Below are 20,704 nucleotides of genomic sequence, written 5' to 3'. Positions count from 1 at the left end.
GGTAAAGGACCACTGGGTTCAATCCCTAGTACCAAAAGAAGAGGAAGAAGGAGAAGGAGAAGGAGGAAAAGAAAAAAAGAAAGAAAGAAAAGAAAAAAAAGAAAGAAAGCAACACAGACAATGGTGTACACAGAGGGCACAGAGAAAGAGACAGCAAGAGGGAGAGACAGCGAAGTAGGAAACCAGAGACCAAAGATGGAGACAAGGGAGACACAGAGACACAGAGAGGCTAAGAGACACAGCGTGAGAGAGAGACAAAGAGAGGCGGTGGAAACAGACCAATGGACAGGGACCTATTTCGAGGGAGCATGACAAAGACGACTGAGGCAAGGGGAGAGAAAGACAGAGATAAAGACAAACCCAGAGGCTCCCGGCGGGGGAGACGTGGAGGAAGGAGTCAGAGGTGAGACCCAGAGACAGGAAGAGGGAGGAGAGTGCAGAGAGGAGCCGCCGCGGGCCGCCGCAGACTTTCTCCAGGAGCAGGAGCGCCCCGCGGCAGCACTTTCTCCAAGGAGACGCACGTGTGGTGTCTGGGTGCGCCTGGGTGTGTCTCCATCCTTCTCCCGAGGCCGGGCCGCCGTGTGTCACCCGAGTGGTAATCAGGAACAGTGTGCCCTGCCTCCTGGCAGTGCACCCCCAGGGGTTGTGTTTCTGTCACCGGGCGTGTCTGTGTGTGTGGTTTGGTGTCTCTGGGTGTGTCCTTGTGGGTTGCCTTGGTGTATTGCCAGATGTCTGTCCGCGGGTGTTTCATTTCCCCGTGGCTGGCTGGTCCCGCGTAACACAGGACACGGGGAAGGAGAGGGGTTATTTCTGCATGCTCCTCCGAGAGCTGGGGTGCCCCGCGTGGTGAGATCAGTGTGTGCTGCTGTGCGAGGTGTTTTGTGTTACCACATTGCGTGTCCCTGTGTCGCTGCGGGACGGTTCTGATTTGTGTGCAGACACATAGGATGTGGACATGCATGTTTCTTTTGTGCCACTCTGTGCTGCCCATCACCTGAGGAGTTCCTGTGCATCCTTCTGCACTGCATTTGCTGCTGTGTCAGTGTGTGTTGTGTCTCCTTGTGGAACTTGTGTGTGTGTAACACTGTATCATTCAGTGTTGTGACCCTGCATCTTACATCAGGGTATATGTTCCTGTTGGAGGGGTTTCCCTTCCCTGCCAAGGAACACTCAAGGTGTGTTGTGTTTGTGTGGTTGTGGATGATGTTGTCTGGTTCCTGTGCAGTCTTGTTGCTGCCCTGGTGTGGGCTGTGTCTGTGGGGCATGTCTGGTGTTTTATGTGACAGGTGGTTATTTGTGCAAGGTTATTTGTTTTGGGAAATGGGTCAGTGTGTTTTGTCCCCTTGCGATTATCTATTACTGTGTATATGTTGTGTTTGTGCAGTCACACATGTTGGAATACAGTGTGTGTGTGTGTTGTATGTGATGTTCAGTTGTGGCTTGTGGCTCAGAGGTGATGGCGTGTGTTACATTTGGGCACAATCCCTCTTCATCAGGGGCATCATTCCAGGTTGTGTTTTGTGTGATCAAAATTTACCAGTCTAGCCAGGTGTAGTGGCGCATGTGTGTAATCCCAGCAGTATGGGAGGCTGAGGCAGGAGGATCAAAAGTTCGAGGCCCTAAGGAACTTATTGAGACCCTGTCTCAAAATAAAAAAATAACAAGGGCTGAGGATGTGGCTCAGTGGCTAGGTATTCCCGGGCTCAATCTCTGGTACAAAAAGAAAAGATACACCACTCTTACTTTGGGCATGTGCCGCTTGGGTCTCCTTAGGATATTGTCTGTTGTCTGTCTCTGCGTGCATCCATTCATATTGGTCTCTGACCAGGAATTTGAACCACATTGGGCACTGGGGCATATTGTGTGTCTGGGTGAATCAGTGCGTATTGTGAATCATCCTCACGAGCATGTACATTGGTGTGTGTCAGTGTGCATTTCTCTATGAGCTGGGCGGCTGGGGGCTGCCATAGCTGTGTGCCTAGATGCTGTGTGTTTGTGTGCATTGGCTGTCACTCCATGGGTGTGTGGAGTGTGGAACACCATGAGTGCCTTGCATGTGTTGGGTACGGTGGCATTTGGGTAGCGCTGTGTCAATATGTGTTGTGTGTTTGTATAGCGCTTGGTACATGTTGTGTTTGTGTGGCTACATACACACATTACCCTGCGATGATGTCTAGGTGTGACTGTGTCAGTTATTGTGGCAATTTTGAATGTAATGCTTGTGCCTGTATGTAGACAATATTTGGGTGGCCCTGTGGGCCAGGGTCACTGCCTGCCTTGCTAAGTGCCGGCGTGTGTCACACCATGTGTGTGGTGTCTGGGTGTGGCTGTGGATTTCAGTTTGTGGGGAGTTGTGAGTCACTCCGTAGGTTGTGTTGTGGGCCCCAGTGTGTTAGGCTTGTCTCTGGCCGTGGAGTGCCCTGTGGTGTCTGGGCGTGGTGGGTGTAGGTGGTATCACAAGGTGCAGACCGTTCTGGTCGCAGCCCATGTGTGGCAGTGTGTGTCTCCCCACGTGGATGAACGTCTCTTCCTTGCTCTGCCCCAGGACACACCCCAGTCCCTCCTTAGTCTGAAAAGGGGGGTTGGGGAGCCTCCCCCTACCCAGGGACCTCCCCTGCCCCTCCCCGCCCTGCCCAGCCGCCAACGTTACCACTCCCCAGAGGGCACAGGGCTCCGCGGTGCCTCCCAGCCAAAGCCCCAGTGCGAGCAGAGCCGGCCGCCGGCCTGGAAGCCAAAGTGGCTGCCATTTGCGTATTACGAGGTGGGGGACCCTGGGCAGGAAGCTGGCTGAGCCCCAAGACCTCAGGGGCCATGGGCGGGGAGCTGGTGTCTGGCCTGGGGGCCCTGCGGCGGCGAAAGCGCTTGCTGGAACAGGAGAAGTGGCTGGCCGGCTGGGCGCTGGCGCTGGCGGGAATTGGCATCGGACTCATGGTGCTGCACGCGGAGATGCTGTGGTTTGGGGGGTGCCCGGTGAGTGGAGCTTCCCGCTGAGGCATGGGAGGCTGGGCCTGGACTCCTGGTTCCAAGGGAGGAGGGCTGGGGTCAGGACCCCTGGGCGCGAGGGAGGAGGACTGGGGTCTGGCTCTCCTGGTCTGAGGGAGGAGGCTGGGGTCAGGACCACTGGGCGCGAGGGAGGAGGACTGGGGTCTGGCTCTCCTGGTCTGAGGGAGGAGGCTGGGGTCAGGACCTGGCTCTGGGGGAGGAGACTTGGGGCCTTGGCTCCTGAGACCCCAGGGAGTTCAATGCCAGGCCATCCCGCAAGAGTTGGGGAGTAGGGGTCACCGTGTTTCAGGTTTTGAGAAAGTTGTAGTCAGACCCCGGAGGTCCAGGCCCCCTGGAGATCAGAAGAAGGCTGACCCTGATGGCCCCAGCCTGGGTGAAGGGAGGGCGGAGAGAGAGGAGAACTTCTTCCAGTAGGCGGCGGCTCCTTACCTAACCGCTAAAGTTCACCCGGTGCCTGGACGGCAGTGGGCAGAGCCCAGAACAGTGACTGGGCTGGGGGCGGGAATGGAGAGCGCCTCCTGTCCCCCATCGGCATCATTTAGAAGCTCAGCCTTCCCCCAGATCTCCATGCTCCTCAGCCTGGGAGGCAGCGAAGAGACAGGTTTGTAGTAGCCTAGACTCCTTAGTCCCAGGGAGACGGAGCTGGGACCTGGACTCCCGGGGCTGAGGGGGACGGAGGCTTCGGAAGTCTCTGGGGGAAAGGGCTGACTGAGGATAGCGGGAGTAGCAGGGTGGGAGTAGGTGGGGCCAGGACAGGTCTCGGCAGGCTGCTGGCACATTCCAGTCCTGGTCAGGGCAGTGGTAGGGACAGATGGAGGACAAGGGTCTGAATCAGTGGCTTGAGGGGGAACCGAGTTCCCAACAGGAAAGGAAGGGCTGGAGCCCTCTCCGGGGTCAGGGTTGCGGAAGTGGGCTGCCGAAGATTGGGCTGGGAGGTCTTCGGGGGACTCAGCCTCGGATTTGGGGAAGGGGGAGTGGGCAGCTGTGCAGTGACCAGCAGTCACACGGAGGTCAGAGCAGGCCAGCTTCCTCTGGTCAGGCAGCCAAGGAGAGGGCAGTGGCAGTGAGGAGGTGGGGCGGCGAAGCCCATGCCAACAGGAAGCGTGGCCGGGCCTACGCGGCGCTCGCTCCCACGCTCCAGCACCGCGCCCCAGCAGGGGAGGTGGGCCCGGAGCCCTGCAGAGGGGACGGGGCAAGAGGGTCCTCCTGCCTACCCTCTTCCTCCCCGTTCTCACCTCTCGTTCTTCCTTCCCTCCACACCCCCCACGGCATGGCCTCCATCCTGGGGCCTTGTGGAAACTGCCGCATCCCTGAGGGCAGTTCTCCTGTCAGACACGCAACCCCAGGGTCCTCCCCAGCTTCCTTTCCATGACTGCCTTGATAACCTCCCTGTCCCCTCCCCACCTCCATCTCCGTCTAATGAACTCATTCTGCAAAGGTCCCAGACACCTGCTGTCCTGGGGGAGGGGCGGCAGGAAGAGGCAGGCGCCAAGGCCTGGGAAGGACAGGGGAACAAGATGGGTGTCTTGGCTTGCGATGGGGTGGAGGGGGAGGGATGGAGAGAGAGAGAGAGAGAGAGAGAGAAAGGCAGAGATGCAATTAGGGACAGACAGGGACAGCCACAGAGACAAATTGAGAGATCCATACGAAGAGGTAGAAAGAGAGACCCTCGAAACAGCCATTCCCGGAGAGGGGGAAACTGGGAGGGTAAGGGTCCACGTGGAGACAGTTTCAGCGGGAGGGTAGAGAGAGCCGCCAGAGAAGGCGCTGCAGGGTGGGCAGGGGGCTGCTGTGGAATGAGAGGAGGTTGAGACTCACTGAAGACGGACAGGGAAACAGGGAGCCATGGAGGGTGAAGGGGGTGGGGGAGGGCTGGGGACAACAGCACCATTGTTCAGGGAGGGGATGGGGGGAGGCCCCCAGGGGCAGGAAACTGGCCCTCTTCCCCTGCTCAGAGGCGGGCCCTGGCCGAGGCCCAACCAGGGGAGCTGGCAGCCTTAGGAGAAACAGGTGCAGGGCTCAGGGTGGGCGCCCAGGTGGCCCCCTCCCCCACAAAATCCCCCAAAGCCACACTTCTTAGGGAATCCAGCAGTCCCAGTCCCCTCTAAATCCCTCCCCCTAGAATTCTAGATTCCTCCAAGGTATTGCCACACAAAGAGAGGAAAAAAAAGTTCTCGTGGTTTCTGGAGGCCCTGTGCTTCCGGCCAGATCTGCCCTGGGCTTGGAGCCAGGAGAGGGGGAGGGTGGGGAGGAGGAGGTGCAGGGGGCAGAACTGGGGGACCTTCTGAGACCTGGGGCTGGGGTCTCAAGGATTCGGTCTCCTGGATGATAGCAGGGAAGGGTGTCATTCAGTTCTTGGGGGTTGTGTGGTAGTTTCTAGGCTCTTCTGGAATTGGGTGAGCATTGACATTGGTTCTAGGGCAGGACTCATTGGGTAGGGGGTGAAGGGGAGGCCAGATGTCTTTTTCTAGATACTCCACACAAAAAACCCAGGCAGCATTTTTCACTGGAAGGGGACAGGAGAATACAAAGCATGTGAGTTTCAAGGTCTCCGTTCAGGGGTATGGGTCCAGGGAGAAGAACGGAGGAGGAGGGACATGGCATCTGGGACAGGGATGTCCAGTTGGGAAGGAAGACAGCAATCTCCCTGGGGATTGGATAATGGTTCTGGACTGGTCTAGGGGCTAGGAAATGGGGAATGGGGAAGGGATGGTGGTTTCCAAAGAAGGTACAGACCTGGCTGGCTGGAGACCTGGGACCTCACCCGTTTCCTATCCTTCCCACAGTGGGCACTCTACCTGTTCCTGGTTAAGTGCATGATCAGCATTTCCACCATCTTGCTCCTTTGCCTGATCGTGGCCTTCCATGCCAAAGAGGTCCAGGTATGGCCAGCCCTGCCCTAAGCTCTGCATCCCTATACCCCACCTGCCCTGTAAGCCCATCTGTACTCCCTCCTCCTGCTCTGAGTGATGAAGCTCCTCCACCCTGCAATGGATCCACACCCTTGCCCACCAAGAAGGGATGGACAATAGACGGCCAGTAGGCCAGAACCCCCAGGGCAGCCTTGGCCCTTCCCCCACCTGTAGCCCCTGGTCTCCCCCGACACACCTGAGGCTATGAAGCATTCCTGCCCTTCCAGCCCCCGCTTCTGCCCACAGCTCTTTGTCCACTCTGCCCTAGGCAGCCTCACCCAGGCCCAGCCTCCCAGATCTGTCTCCAGTTCCAAGTCACCTAAGTTCCTGGCTAGTGCCTGATTTCCCCATTTCTGTCACAGTATCCTGCTCCCCCCCCCCCCCCCCCAGCATCCAGGAACTCTTGGCATCCATGCCCCCACCTCCGGCTTCCCCCAGATACATCACATTCCCCATCTCCCCAGGTCCTGTTGCCCCATTTCCCTCTCTCCTTGCCCCTCTCTTCTTATACCATGGCCTTGAAATTAGGGTTACAGACCATGTAGGGTAATGCCCCTGGGCAGTGCCTGGCACATGAGCGTCCTCAGTAAAGGGTACTGAGTGTGGCTGAGTGATAGAGTGCTTGCCTAGTATACCACTAGTATACCAGAGGCCCTGGGTTCCATCTCAGGCACTGCAAAAGCGAATAAAAATGAATAACAGCCATGGTTAAAGTGGCTTTGGCTACCACAGCATCGGCCGCGCTCAGCACTAGTTAAGTGTGCCATTGCCCACCTGGAGCACCTGGGCCTCAGTTCTACATGTATAAAACGGAGGTGATATCAGTCTCACGTTGTTGTAGCATTACTGAGGCACAACACATAAAGGAGATAAGCGCCCCATAAATCTTGACTATTGTTTCTGCTGATGTTATTGCTAGAACAATTATTACAAGTGTTCCCAGAAACAGGATTAGAAGCCGCCTCAGGAATGTGCATATAAGCTTCAGGGAGGAAGAGGTTTCTGTTTTGTTCAGTTCCGGTCCTCAGCATATAGGGCACACAGCCTGCGCCCCGTGAATGTTCAGGGAAGTTCTGGAAGTGGGAGAAACTAGGTGTTGGAGGAGAAAGTGGAGAGGTCTTCAGGTCCTGTCCGGCTCCCTCCCCAGCCCTCTCCAGCCCGGCGCCCTGCGCTATCTCTCTCTCTGCAGGGCCCAGCAGACGCCCCATCTTATCTCGGGGCGCAGACCGGGAGGGCCGCCGCCTGACCTGCACCTGACCCCCTCCCCTTTCGCTCCTTCCCGGCAGTTGTTCATGACTGACAACGGGCTCCGGGACTGGCGCGTGGCGCTAACTCGGCGGCAGGCGGCGCAGATCGTGCTGGAGCTGGCGGTGTGCGGGCTGCACCCTGCACCCGTGCGGGGCCCGCCGTGCGCGCGGGGTTTAGGGGAGACGCAGCCCTGGCCCGGCTTCCTGGGCCAAGGGGAGGCGCTGCTGTCCCTGGCCATGCTGCTGCGCCTCTACCTGGTGCCCCGCGCGGTCCTCCTGCGCAGCGGCGTCCTGCTCAACGCGTCCTACCGCAGCATCGGCGCTCTCAACCAGGTCCGCTTCCGCCACTGGTTCGTGGCCAAGCTGTACATGAACACGCACCCGGGCCGCCTGCTGCTCGGCCTCACGCTTGGCCTCTGGCTCACCACTGCCTGGGTGCTGTCCGTGGCGGAGAGGTGAGGGTCCTGTGGCACCGGGAGGGAGGCGGGTGGCGGAGAGTGGCGCAGGTTGAGGCCGACGGTGGGGACCGCTCTGTTTCCATCCTTCTACTCTTCCTGGCTGGGATTTGCTCACTCCCTCATTCACAGGGGTCGGAGGAACCAGTCGGCCAGGTCAGCCAGTGTTCCACCTGTGGTCTCCAGCCCCGACCCTCACACTCCCCAGGCCCTAGGAAGCCCACACTTCTGCCCTCCTTCTCCCATCTCGGATTTCCAGGCATCTGCTCAGCCTCCAAACCCAGGCTAACAGTTGCATCTGCCTCGGAGGAAGGGCACATCTTTTCCAAATTAGCATAGAGGTGCTGTAGGAATTTTCTGTGAGCCCCGAAAGGAGGTGTTTGCAGCTACTCTGGAGATTCCCTGAGGGAATTGGGTCCTGGCTGCCACCTGGAAACTAACTCAGGGTTTTTGTTGTTGTGTTGCACTGGGGACTGAACCTGGGGCGCTCTACCACGGAGCAACATTCCTACCTTTATTATTATTTTTTATTTTGAAATGGGGTCTTATTAAGTTGCCCAGGCTGGCCTTGAACTTGCAATTCTCCTGCCTTAGTCTTCCAGGTCACTTGGATTATAGGCATGTGCCACCATGCCTCGGATCCCTTGCTGATCTTCATGCAGGGACCTGTGGACAAAAGGCCCCCTGCAAATCTGGATTTTTCCATTCCTTCCATGGTTGGACCTCAGTGTCCCCATCCATGAAAGTAGGGTAGAGTCCTGATGAGGCTTTTTTAGAGCCCCATCTTTTTGGTCTTCATAGGGCCTCTTGTAGACAATACAGCATCTTTGTGGGAATTAGAAAAAGGTGCTCCTTTCTCCTGGTGGGCACAACCCCGTCAGTGTCTGACAAATGAACTTCAGGCAGGGTTTCAGTCCCCTCTCAGCCTTAGCCATACACTCTGAATGCACCAACCCCTTGGCAGCCTAGCTGCAGCAATGCCGGCTTTGGAATTGGCCCGACTCAGGTTCAAATCCCACAGCCCAGAGTGGCTAAGATCTTACCGGTACACAGCAGAACGGAGGCAGACAGGCTCTCCAAAGCCTAGCTTACTGTCCAGGTGCATCTTGGGGCTGAGTGTGAGTGGGGAGGGGAAGGGAGGCTGTGTGTGTGGGAGGTGGGAAGCAAACATCACGGGCACCTCTGGGGTGAGATTTCAGAACTAACCTATCCTTGCCCATAGGCAGGCTGTTAATGCCACTGGGCACCTTTCGGACACGCTGTGGCTGATCCCCATCACATTCCTGACTATCGGCTATGGGGATGTGGTGCCAGGTACCATGTGGGGCAAGATTGTCTGTCTCTGCACTGGAGTTATGGTGAGTACAGGTCCCGAGAAACCCTCTGCCTCCCAAATTGCTTATCCTCAGAGTCCCCAGGAGACCATGGAGCCAATACTGCTCTCAGGGACACACCATGAAAAATTTGTGTTTCTCCCCACCCCCAGCCTCATTTCCTCTTAGAGACCCAGATACAAAATCCCATTTTCTTTAAGACCAAGGAATCCAGCCTCTAAGTCCTGGCTCTCTGTAAAACCTGGGACCATAGCCCTTGGTCCTAGGACCTGTTCCCTCCCCAGGGACCCCAGGCTCCTGATTTCCCAGCCTCATTTGCTTTAGAACTTGGGGATCCTGTCTCTTAACCTCCATCAAGGGCCCACCAGGATCATGCCCTTGCCACCGGGCTCCAAGGTTTCAAATCCCATTTCTGCTTCTCAGCTGGGGAGCTTAGGCAAGCCACAAAATCTCTGGGCCTCAATTTCCTCATCTGTAAAATGGGAATGCCAATGCTAGTGTACTCCTTGTGGGGTACTGAGACTATTACATGAGTTAAACCAGATAAAGGGCTTCAAACAGTGCCCACTGTGTAGGAAGAGCTCGATAAATGGGACTTTGGGAGAGCACCATTATCACAACTGGTCCCAGACACTCAGCTGCCCCCAGCCCAGTTCCTGTCCCCTCGAGGATGAAACTGAGGCCCTTCAGCCCCAGTGGGCTCAAGCTTCCTGCTGAACCCAGATATCCAGCTCCTTCGCACCATAGCCCCACCCGCCTCCAGGGCCCGGCTCCCAGTGCCTTGGTCTTCATTTCCCCACCAGAACTGTCTCCCTCTGCTCTCATAGATCTGAGCCCCTAGTTCTGATGTCCTAGGAAGGACCTGTTGAATGCATAAGGCTTGGATCCACAGGGGTTGGGCGATGGGTGGCAGGGAAACGTGAGCCCCCCACACGGTGGCGACTCTTCAGGACGAGGAAATAGGGGCAGAGACTTAGCCATGAAAATGCTCCCAAAGGGGCAGGGACCCTTGGGGCTGAATGGGACCTCTTCCCTCACCTGACAAAAGGAGAAACTGAGACCCAGAGTGATGAGCTAAGCAGAGTGCACAGCCTCCTGGCCAAGATATTCCACGGTACAGCGGAAGGCTTACTTTTACTGGGGACATACCTATGCCAGTCTCTGCCCCATTTTCCAGGTGTCAACTCATGGAATTCACTGGGACACTCTACAGAGGGCATGCCCACTTTCAGATAAGAAATGGAGATACTGAGAGATAAAGTGACTTGCTCAGAGCTGGGCTTGGAACCAGGCAGTCCTGGGAGCCCATGTTTGTGACTAGTGAACCATTCTGAGTGACTGAGACCTGAGACGAGGGACTTCCAAGGAGGGTTCATTCTAACCCCAGGGAAAGAGGGCAGGGGCTCGGGAGCAGCAAGGATTTGACAGGGCCTTGAAGGACCAGGAGCCCTGGGAGAAGGGAGGGAGGAAAAGTGTTCAGGGGAAGGTACCCAGGCGGGGGAGCCAGGAGGCAGCTGGGGCTGAGTTGTGGGAGGGAGGCCTACATGGAAGGAGGCCTAGACGGAGGAGGCCTTCAGAGCCAGGCTGAGAAGCTCAGGGAAGTGGGGGCCTGGTGGAGTTTGGAGTGAGTGGGGCAAGGTCACACAGGACGTGAGGACTCCTGCAGGTCAGGCAGGAGTGGGAGGCTGGAGACAGTCCTGGAGGGAAATGAGTTGGGAAGAGGCTGCAGGAGTGGAGGGTGCAGGAGCTGAGGGACACTCCCAGCGACCTGATGGCGGACGAGGTATGAGTAGTGAGAAGGGCCCCTTGGGAGCCTGCAGTCTGCCCCTGTCCCAGACCGGCTATTCTCTCCCTCTTCCAATATGAAAGAGGCCAAGCTGGTGACGGTGTGATTGCAACGCAGAGAATTGGGCACCTGTGCTGTCTGACCCTGGCTTGGGTGCTCTTAGCCGAGGTCCCTGGCTCTCCTCTTTGGGCCTGTTTTCCAGTTGTCAACTGGGGATGGTTGAACCTGCCCCCTGTGACTGATGGGAGGTTTCAAGAGAGGGTTGATGGCACAGGGCTGGCCCCCAGAGTCCCACAGCCTCGCACCAAGTGCCTGCTGTGCCCACAGGGGGTGTGCTGCACAGCCCTGCTGGTGGCCGTGGTGGCCCGGAAGCTAGAGTTTAACAAGGCGGAGAAGCATGTGCACAACTTCATGATGGACATCCATTATGCCAAAGAGGTGAGCCTGGCGCGGGACACTGAGCACCGGCCTCTTAGCAAGCCAGGAGTCCAGGCCCCACCCTCCCATGCCAGCACCGGGAAGCCCTGGGGTCTGTGCACTGACACTGTGCCGCCCACTGCCAGATGAAGGAGTCGGCTGCCCGCCTGCTGCAGGAGGCCTGGATGTACTACAAACACACGCGCAGGAAGGACTCCAGAGCTGCCCGCAGGCATCAGCGCAAGCTGCTGGCCGCCATCCACACGTGAGGGCAGCTCTGTGTGTCCTGTCGCCTCTGCATGGCTGTGAGTGTGCGTGCCCATGCGTGTCCACGTCAGGACACCCGTGTGTGGTCCCCCTTGATCTGGATGCAGCTGCAGGTTCTGTGGGCCTGGAATCTCAGGCCTCTACAGAGCGGGGGCTCCTTGGCACCTCCCGGCTCTCAGGCACATTTCTTCTTTGTCCTGTGTCCATGTTTGTCTCTCCTCCCCTCATCCCGCCCCTCGGCTGAGGCCAGCTAGGGACTGGGTTGTAGGACAACCGACCTCCAACTTTTCCCCACAGATTCCGACAGGTGCGGCTGAAACACCGAAAGCTCCGGGAACAAGTGAACTCCATGGTGGACATCTCCAAGGTACCAGGTCTGGAAGAAGGGGAGGCCGGGGCTGCGGGCAGGGAGATCTGGCTCTGAAAGGGGGATCTTGCCAGGCACAGTGGCACACGCCTGTAAGCCCTGCAACTGGGAGGCTGAGGCAGGAGGATCAACTTAGTGAGGCCCTAAGCAACTCAGACCTTGTCTCAAAGTAAAAAATAAAAAGGCCTAGAGATGTGACTCAGTGGTAAAGTGTGCCTGGCGGGGGATCTTGGCAGGGGCCCGGCACACATAGGTAATCACAGAGCTTATGGTTGAAGGAATGAAGAAACAAAGCAGAACAGAGCTTCTTACCTTTATGCAGATCTCTTCTGAACTTAAAAAAAAAAAAAAAAGGAAATTGTGCCAGGCAGTGGCACACACCTGTAATCCCAGCACTTGGGAGGCTGAGGCAGGAGGATGGCAAATTTGAGGCTAGCCTCAGCAATTTAGCAAGACCATTTCAAAATAAAATTTTTAAAAAAGGGCTGGGGATGTAGCTCAGTGGTAGAGTGTTGCCTAGCATGTGCGAGGTCCTGGGTTCAATCCCCAGTACTGCAAACAAAACAAAACAAAAAAACACAACCCAATGTTTGATTTCAAATTATCTTTATTATCAAGTTACTTACATGTGGATGGATATAAAATTCTTTCCAGCTCTGACTCTTACACGATAAAACCAAAGCAAATTTACAAACCAAGTACAAACATAGATGGCAGAACCAGTAAAATTCAACTCAACGACACCGACAAGAATGCAGGTGACCTTGTTTCAGTAAAACTCAATCTGTCGTGAAGGCGGATGCTCCAGGTGGAAGAGGCCCCCGTGCTGGGCAAGCCTACCTGCCTGCCTGGGAGTGACTCACCTGGCTGTCTCCTTCTGCTGAGACCACTTGATTCTACCCATGTCAGGGACAGTGATGTCACTCCCGCTTGGCCTGGTTCACGGCACCTTTTCTTTATGTGGTGGCCTTTGCTTTTTCTCATTGGGCCACGACAGTTCAAACACTGGCTCTTGGCACCAATGCCATGGTAAACACAGTCACAGATTCAGGCCCCCAAACGCCGTGGCAGGCTCAGTGAGGAGGTGATGGCCCAGGTCTGTCAGAACAGGCCAGTCATAATTTCAGAAGATTATTGAGCCCCAAACATGCAGATTTCAAGAATTCCCATAGAAAGCTCACACTCAAGAATCACACTGTGAACCCCAGTCTGGGAGAGCAGTAAAAGGGCTCTCTGGGTTTCGAAGCCAGACCCCATCAATTCCACAGCCATTTAGTGAGCACCTATTATGTGCCAGATCCTATTCTAGGTGCATGTCATTTAACTGCTCCATGCCTCAGTTTCTTCAGCTGTAAGATGAGAATAGGATTCTTGCTCCCCATGGCTTTTAAGAGGATCTTAAACCACACAGGAAAAGCACCCAGTCAAGTAGCTGGGATTTGGGTAACAGTTCTCAAGGATAATCTTCAAGGGTCAGTAAGGACTTGTCAGTGTTGGAGTAGGGAGGGGTCCACCCAAGCCCCTGACACTTGACCTGTTCTTCTCACCCAGATGCACATGATCCTGTGTGACCTGCAGCTGGGCCTGAGCAGCTCGCACCGGGCCCTGGAGAAGCGGATTGATGCCTTGGCAGGGAAACTGGACGCCCTGACCGAGCTGCTCGGCACTGCCCTGCGGCCACAGCAGCTTCCAGAACCCAGTCAGGAGGCCACGTAGCTGGTGAGGGGGCTGGGACTTGGACAGGAAGAAAGGTTGGAGGAAGGGGACCTGTGGCCAGTGTCATGTGGCCACGCTTTCTCTTCGGCTCTGGCTCTGCCAGGAGGAAAGGACTCTGAGTTTGGGGCTGGATTGGGGGAAAGGAGGGAGACTCTCCTTCTTCCCTTGCTCCTTCCCGCCTCTCAGCGACCTCCTCCTCCTTTGCTTGATCTCTCTCTGCCTGCCCCTGGGCTCTCAGGCTCTGTGCAGCTTATGCTTATGCCCAAATGCCCACCTGCACCCTGGTCTCCTGGTCAGCACGCCCATCCTCTTCCTCCACCTCACCCGCTGCTCTGGCGGCTTCCATCTTGGTAAGTGCCATGCTCACTCTCCTCCTCCTTTCTGGACTTCCATCCACCCATCTCTCTCTCTCTCTCTCTCTCTCTCTCTCTCTCTCTCTCTCTCTCTCTCCCTCCCTCCAGGATCCTGGAGGACAAGTTGGGCTCCTTTCCCAAGGTTGAGGCCAAGGACATCCTCCCTGCCACTCCTGACCTAACCCTGTGAATAAAATACCTCAAGGTGTGAGGACTAAAGGGGGCCCACCTTGGTGGGTTTATTTTCTGATGGCCGTGGCCATCAGGGGACGCTGGCTGAAGGGGAAGCCTTGGACCTCCACAGACCCCAAATGGGAACTTGGTCACCACTACCCCACTGCCCTCCTCAAAAACATTCTCACTATGCTGCTACAGATGACCTCTGGCCTTCAGTTAAAAGTGGAGGTAGCTGGGCCCGACTCCAGGTCCCAGGGGAGGAGGACAGGAAGGGCCCAGAGTCCAGGGTCCTAGGAAGCTTCAGTTACCGCGGGACGGAAGAGCTGAAGGAACCGGGTCTGAGAGGCGGGAGGCGGGAGGCGGTGCCCCCTGGCGGACAGCGAAGAGGACACTATTCTTCCAGAGCTGCAGAGGATACCTGGTGGGGAGGAATGGCGAGGGGGCCACTCCCCAACCTCTGCTCTTATACTTTGTAATAAATGTTAAACAAAGCCAGAAGTTGCTGTTTCTTTATAAATACTCCAAACTGGCAGATCCTCCCGTGGAAGACGCTTGCCCTGTCTGAACCTCGGTTTCCCCACCTAGAAAACCAGGCCTCCTGAGGTGCCCTACCAGCTCTGTAGTTTGGGTGGACCTAAGCAACCCCCTGCCCAGATCTGAGGCCACAAGAGCCTTGATTCAAGGGATTCGAATTCAGACAGATGGGGGTCCGAACCCTGGTTGTGCCACATACTTGCAGTGTGACCTAGGGAAAGTGGCTTTACCTCTTTGAACATTCACTTCACCCATAAAATGGCGTGACCTCCGCAAGCAGCTGCTCTGAAGATTGAAACAGGAAGTGGCACGGACGGTTGGGCATTTCCTAAGAACCAAATACGTGAGAGAGGATCATCTTTATTACTGATACTAATTTCAACACCAGCGTGGCCGCTCTTCCTCCTTCCCGCCTCACAGAGCCTAGGTGACGACTCATTCATCGAGAGGCTAGCAGGAGCCCCCCTGCCTGCATACTGCTTTCACATCTGGTCAGGATGCTGTCAGGTCTCAGACAGGAAAAGGAAGCGGGCTGCCACAGAGCCCTACTATGCGCCCAGTTCTGTGTTCCCACTTGTGCATCCCTGCCCCACCCCGCCCCATTGGACAGATATAGAAACTGAGGTTGCAGGAGCAGCCGGGCCTGGCCCCAGGCCCCCAGCCAGGAAGCCAGGCATCCGGGTTGCCAAGGCCAGGTTCACACCCAGCCTGTCCCTGCTGTGCCTTCCCTCCCTGCCCTGCCTGGGTGAGTCAGAGGCCAAGTGGCCTTGGGCCTCGAACCCAGGTCTGACTTCCTGCAGCAGCTTCACTCAGCTGGGGGCTGATTCACCCTGCTCCCCCATTCAAGGGGAAGCCCGGCTGCTAGTCATCCTCCTCTGCTGAGCTATCTTTGGATTTCCCTAAAAGTCCACGGCCAGCCTCGCCCCTGGCCCTGAGAGCTAAATTGGGGCCTCTACCGCACACTGTCTTCCTCTGGATCTCAGCCTTGCTAAGGAGTAAAGGGGGGCTCTGGGAAGGAGCCAGACACCCTCCCCAGCAAGAAGCCCTGCTAGCACTGTAGCCAAGTCCCCGGCCAAACTCGTTCCTCCAGGAGCACTTTTCCTGTGCTCTACATCCTTGCAGCTGCTTCCTAGCCTCCTGCAGGCTCAGCTCAGATGTCCCCTCTTCCACAAAGCCCCTCAATGAACTCGTCCCTGTCCCAATAATAATTATTGGGCCAACGACCATGCTAAACCCTTAATGATCTTACAAAAGGAGACAAAGGGGGCACCATTGGTCCCATTTTATGGGTGAGGAAACTGAGTCACAGAGAGATTAAGAGACATGCCCAAAGTCATAGCAAAGAGGTGGAGGGAGAGCTAGGATGAGACCCAGGCAGCCTGGCTCCAGAGCCCCGCCACTGAGCCAGCGAGCCTGTTCAGACTCCTGGGCAACATCACACTGTGTGTCCATTTGTGTTAACTGTCGTGCCTTCAAAGCCAAGGGCCTGGCATAAATGTCACAGAATGAATACTCTGAATACCTGAGGCCCCAGAGCACCTCACCTTCGCAGAAATCACCCTTCTGTGTTGGTTTCAGCTGAAAATAAGTCAAAACCAATTAGAAGGGACCTTCCCTGGGTTGGGTTGTGGCTCCACTGAGCACTTGCCTAGCATGTGTGAGGTACTGGGTTTGATTCTCAGCACCACATAAAAAAATAAATACAGATATTGTGTCCATCTACAGCTAAAAGTATTTAAAAAAAAAGAAGGGGCCTTATGCCAACCACCCAATAATGGAGATTGAATTTGGGCGTTTCTCCGCTGAGTTGCATCCCCAGCCCTTCTTATTTATTTATTTTTTTAAATTTTGAGATAGGGTCTTGCTAAGTTACTGAGGCTGGTCTTAAATCAGCCATCCTCCTGTCTCAGCCTCCCGTCACCAGGATCACAGGTGTGTACCACGGTACCTGGAAGAGGGGCTTTGAATAAGAAACTAAGAGGCACATAAGAGATAGCAGGTTCTAGATTTCCGTGGGTCTGCCCGGCCTACCTGCCCCCTCCAGCGGTGCTCAGATCCACATGACCCCCTTTTAGCCGTCTTTCCACCCTCTCACCACATCAATGTTTCTTGCTGTGCCAGGAGTTGGGGCTGTGTCCTTCCAGGGGCTCTATCTCTGGCAATTTCGGCGACTTCCCTCTCTTATTTCTGTTCTGTCTCCACTCCCATGAGGATGGAGTGGAGAAACAAGTCCCAGGTAGGTGGGAGCTTGTCCAAGGTTATACAGGGCTGGCCCCTTGGCCTGTCCCCATCACCCTCTCCCACAGTGGCCCTGGTCCTGACCCCAGAACTGACCTTGGCCTTGCCATGCTCGAAGTCTTCCATGGTCCCCGCTGCTCTTCTGTCAAAGTCTAGCTCCAAGGCCAAGCAAGCTCTTTTTTCTTCAATTGAGATATAATGTACATAAAGTTTACACATATGAAATGTAGTCTCAATTAGTTTTCACAATGCATTCGCCTGAGTAGTCACCACTCAGATCAAGTTAGCCGTTTCCAGCCCCTTAGAACTCTGTCCCTCCTAGTCAATATCCTCCTCCATCCCCAGTGACCACCATCCTGACCTCTATGGTGATTCCTTTTGCCAGACTTTGAGCTTTGGAGGGAACCCGGTGGCCTACCGGTGCGGTGGCTGGAAGACCCTGCTCCTCTTTTCTACAGCAGAGCAGACTTCCACACGTCAGCATGCCCTGACCTCCTCCCTCGACCTCTTCCCCTTCCCATCCTGGCTGCCTGAGACCCTGGGCTCCTCCTCTTTTCCAGTCTTTGTCTAACTGCCCATGGTTCTATCCTCCCCAGTGCATCTATTAGAACAAACTTCTCCATCACTCATCCAGTTTTTTACTATGATCCATAAAGGAAGCTATTCAAATCACGGCCAGAACAGCAGTTCAAAGACCTGCTTGGAGTTTTTATGCTGTGTGAAATACTTACCAACATACAAAAACCAGGACGGTGCTTTTTGCTGGTACTTTTTTTTGGGGGGTGCTGGGGATCGAACCCAGGGCCTTGTGCTTACAAGGCAAGCACCCTACCGACTGAGCTATCTCCCCAGCCCCCAAACTTCTGGTTTTGTTTTATAGTCCTGGGGAAAAACAGGAACTCTCTACCTCTGAGGTCTGAGGTCCATCTCTAACCCTCACCTCCATCTTTTTTGTTTGTTTGTTTTTGGTTTTTTTGCACCAGGGATTGAACCCAGGGGCACTTAACCACTGAGCCACACCCAGCCCTTTTTATATTTTATTAGAGACAGGGTCTTGCTATGTTGCTTAGGGTCTCACTAAGTTGTTGAGGCCGGGCTTGAACTTGAGATCCTCCTGCCTCAGCCTTCCAAGTGGCTGGGATTACAGGTATGCACCACTGTACCCAGCTTTTTAGATCTTGAGACAGGGTCTAATTAAATTGCCCAGGATGCCTGGAATTTGTGATCCTGCCTCAGCCCCCCAAACAGCTGGGGTCACAGGTGCGCTGTACACAACTCTACAGGAACTTTAAAATGTATTGTAGGTTCTCCTTTATCCTTAAGGTTCATCACTTATTCATTAGACTACAAGACATCTGGAAGTGAAATACAGTCTTTTTATTTAAATATTATAAAACTATCAGTATGTGGCTATCCTTTCAGAGTTAGTCTTAGAGAACAAACTCGGGCTACTTGCAAGGCCATGGAAGACTTTCCCAAGCGGACAGCACTAAAGTAGCAGACTCACAAGTAGACTGTCAGGTTTCATTTGTATGAAGTTCCAAACAAATGTGACTAATCCAGTGACAGGTCAGTGGTGCTTCTGGAGTGAGGAACTGGAGAGAAAGGGCACAGGGAATCTTGGAGGTGCTACAAATGCTAGCTGGTTAGTGGTTACCTGTGTATATATATTTGCAAAAATTCACTGACCTTACACATCAGCTCTGATTCCTTTATCCGCTATACCATCTAAGTTACACCTCACTCCCCAAAAGACAAAGGCAAATAAGCACTTATGACTGTTCCTTATAGAATCTGTATTATACTATTTGGAAGTTTCCATAACACAGTTAAGACTGGAGGGTCACAAAGCACTCTCGTTCTCATGGCAGCCTGTGCCCAGCTCCAGCCTCTGGTCAATCCCCATCTCTGGGAGCCCTTTGTTCCCTTGGCTCCAGCCCTGGCCTCCCCTACTGTCCCTGCTCCTTAGCCTCTCTCCAGGGTACTGCCCTTCCCCTGACCCCTGCACACAGGAGACCCAGGGCCTCTTCTCGCCTCTTCTCCACCTCCTAAGCCTGGATGATCTCAGCAAATCCCAGGGTTTTAAATATCATCTAAACATGAGCAGCCCCCAAATTTAGCATACCTGTATAATTATTGATAAAAGGACAGGACATCTGTGACTTGCTTAAAACAAACAACACGGCAGGAAAACAGCAGTGTGTTTATATGTGGGAGAAGCAAATAGAAGACACCAGCAAGGAGGGAGATGCCTCGGTCAGGGGCCAAGAGAACAGGGAGTTCCTTACACTCTAATACCTTGTGTGTGTTTCTAAAAGTCTGTAATGCAAAGAGAAAAAATCTTATCTTCAAACCCCAGCTTACTCCCTGCAACTCCAATGTGCATCCCAAAGGTAAGTTCACAGTTTGTCCATTTCCCTGCTGACAAAGAATATCACTCTTCGTAGGTGATGAGACCCCAGACCTTGAGCACTTCTTTTTATGGTGTCCATCATGATGTTTGGATACCCGTATTCACTGTGGCACAGCTAAATCACACATGCATTACCTCACGCACTTATTTTTTTGTGGTGAGAGCACTTGAGACTGACTCTTTTAGCACTCTTCAAATATACACTACATGGTTATTAACTGCAGTCATTATGTATAATAGCTCTCCAGATAACTTCCAAGCACCCTGAGTCAGCTTCCTCTACACTCATTTAGTCCCTTGACCCTTCCTTCAAAACAGATTCCAGCTCTTGACCCTTCTCACTGATCAGCACCACCGTCCCCCTGCGGCCTCTGGCCCGGGCAGGTATGCAGCTTCCTCCCCTCCTGTCTGCTCCCCTCCCATGGGCTCAGGTCCTTCTCAGCACCCAGCACTGTTCCCATTTCACTTGTTTTTGTGTGCACAGAAACTAGTCACACGGCCCCCAAAACTTAATACATTCCTAAAGTCTTCCCCTCTGCCCAGACCCACATCTGCTCTACAGGCAACCACTGGGGTGTCATTAACACACACATTTGAACGTGCCAGTCCTTGCACGTGGCCCTCCAATGGCTTCCTGTTGCACTTGGAAGTTCCAAAATCCTTATCACAGTCGGTAAGTCCCTAAGTGATCTGGCTTGTCTACATTTCTGTCCCTAAGTAATCCTGTCCCTCTTCCCTTCCTGCTGTTCTACTCCAGCTAGTTTGACCACCTTGACTATCCATGACGAGCCAGACTATGATCTTATGAAATACATATTTGGTTCTTGGGCCCAGTGGTGTGCACCTGCAGTCCCAGCTTACTCTGAAGGCAAGAGGATCACTTGGACCCAGGAATTTGAGGCCAGCTGGGCAACAGAGTGAGAACTTGTCTTTAAAATAAATATCACACACACACACACACACACACACACACACACCCGGCCTGTCCCTGTTTCCTGCCATATAACTCCTAAAATCCTTGGAATCTCCCAACCGTCTTTTTCTACACTGAGAGCTGACTGCTGGTCAGCAGCCCCAGTTTGGGGGCTGGTTACCTGAAGACCAAGGCCGGATTAGAGGGCTGGGATTTTTTAACCCCCCCCCCCCCGACTTTAACCTCTGGGGAGGGGAGAGGGGTTGAAGGGTGCATTGATCAGGAATGGCCATGATGAAATCAATCGTGTGTGTGCAAAGAAGTCACCATAAAAATCCAAAGGGTCTGCAGGGTTCAGAGAGCTTCTGGATCCTAGGGTGGCGTGTCCAGAGGGCATGGAAGCTCTGAGACCCTTCTCCCATACCTCATGCTACGCCTCTCTTCATCCGTATCCTTTATAATAACTGGGATGTTTCCTGAGTTCTGTGAGCTGCTCTAGCAAATTAATTGAACCCCTGGAAGAGATTGTGGGAATCTAGATTTCCAGACTGTTGGTCAGCACAGGTCAAACA

The 20,704-nt window shown here is 54.5% G+C and overlaps 1 protein-coding gene across 3 annotated transcripts; it reads left to right on the top strand.

The window, feature by feature from the left end:
* The first annotated feature begins 1,620 nt into the window (after positions 1-1,620).
* On the top strand, positions 1,621-14,545 carry KCNN4 (potassium calcium-activated channel subfamily N member 4). 3 transcript variants are annotated; one of them, XM_079117693.1, is made up of 9 exons: positions 1,621-2,970; positions 5,790-5,885; positions 7,202-7,617; positions 8,840-8,975; positions 11,065-11,175; positions 11,301-11,419; positions 11,719-11,788; positions 13,340-13,507; positions 13,966-14,545. In XM_079117693.1, the coding sequence occupies exons 1-8, from the start codon at positions 2,812-2,814 to the stop codon at positions 13,502-13,504; spliced, it is 1,272 nt and encodes a 423-aa protein (XP_078973819.1). In that variant the 5' UTR covers positions 1,621-2,811; the 3' UTR covers positions 13,505-13,507; positions 13,966-14,545. The 3 variants fall into 3 exon arrangements, with proteins under 3 accessions (XP_078973819.1, XP_078973820.1, XP_078973821.1); XM_079117695.1 differs by lacking the exon at positions 1,621-2,970 and adding an exon at positions 3,111-3,604; XM_079117694.1 differs by lacking the exon at positions 13,966-14,545 and having other exon boundaries at positions 11,719-11,795; positions 13,340-13,501.
* Positions 14,546-20,704: the final 6,159 nt, after the last annotated feature.

This window comes from Sciurus vulgaris (assembly GCF_902686455.1).
Source record: "Sciurus vulgaris genome assembly, chromosome: 17".
NCBI classification, from domain to species: Eukaryota; Metazoa; Chordata; class Mammalia; order Rodentia; family Sciuridae; genus Sciurus; species Sciurus vulgaris.
This window is presented reverse-complemented; position numbering and strand designations above follow the sequence as displayed.

Excerpts from the sequence above, each read along its gene's own strand:
- KCNN4 (XM_079117693.1), top strand. The coding sequence starts at position 2,812 with ATGGGCGGGGAGCTGGTGTCTGGCCTGGGGGCCCTGCGGCGGCGAAAG. Across the intron at positions 5,886-7,201 it reads TCCATGCCAAAGAGGTCCAG|TTGTTCATGACTGACAACGG; the intron begins GTATGGCCAGCC and ends CCTTCCCGGCAG. Across the intron at positions 11,789-13,339 it reads CCATGGTGGACATCTCCAAG|ATGCACATGATCCTGTGTGA; the intron begins GTACCAGGTCTG and ends CTTCTCACCCAG.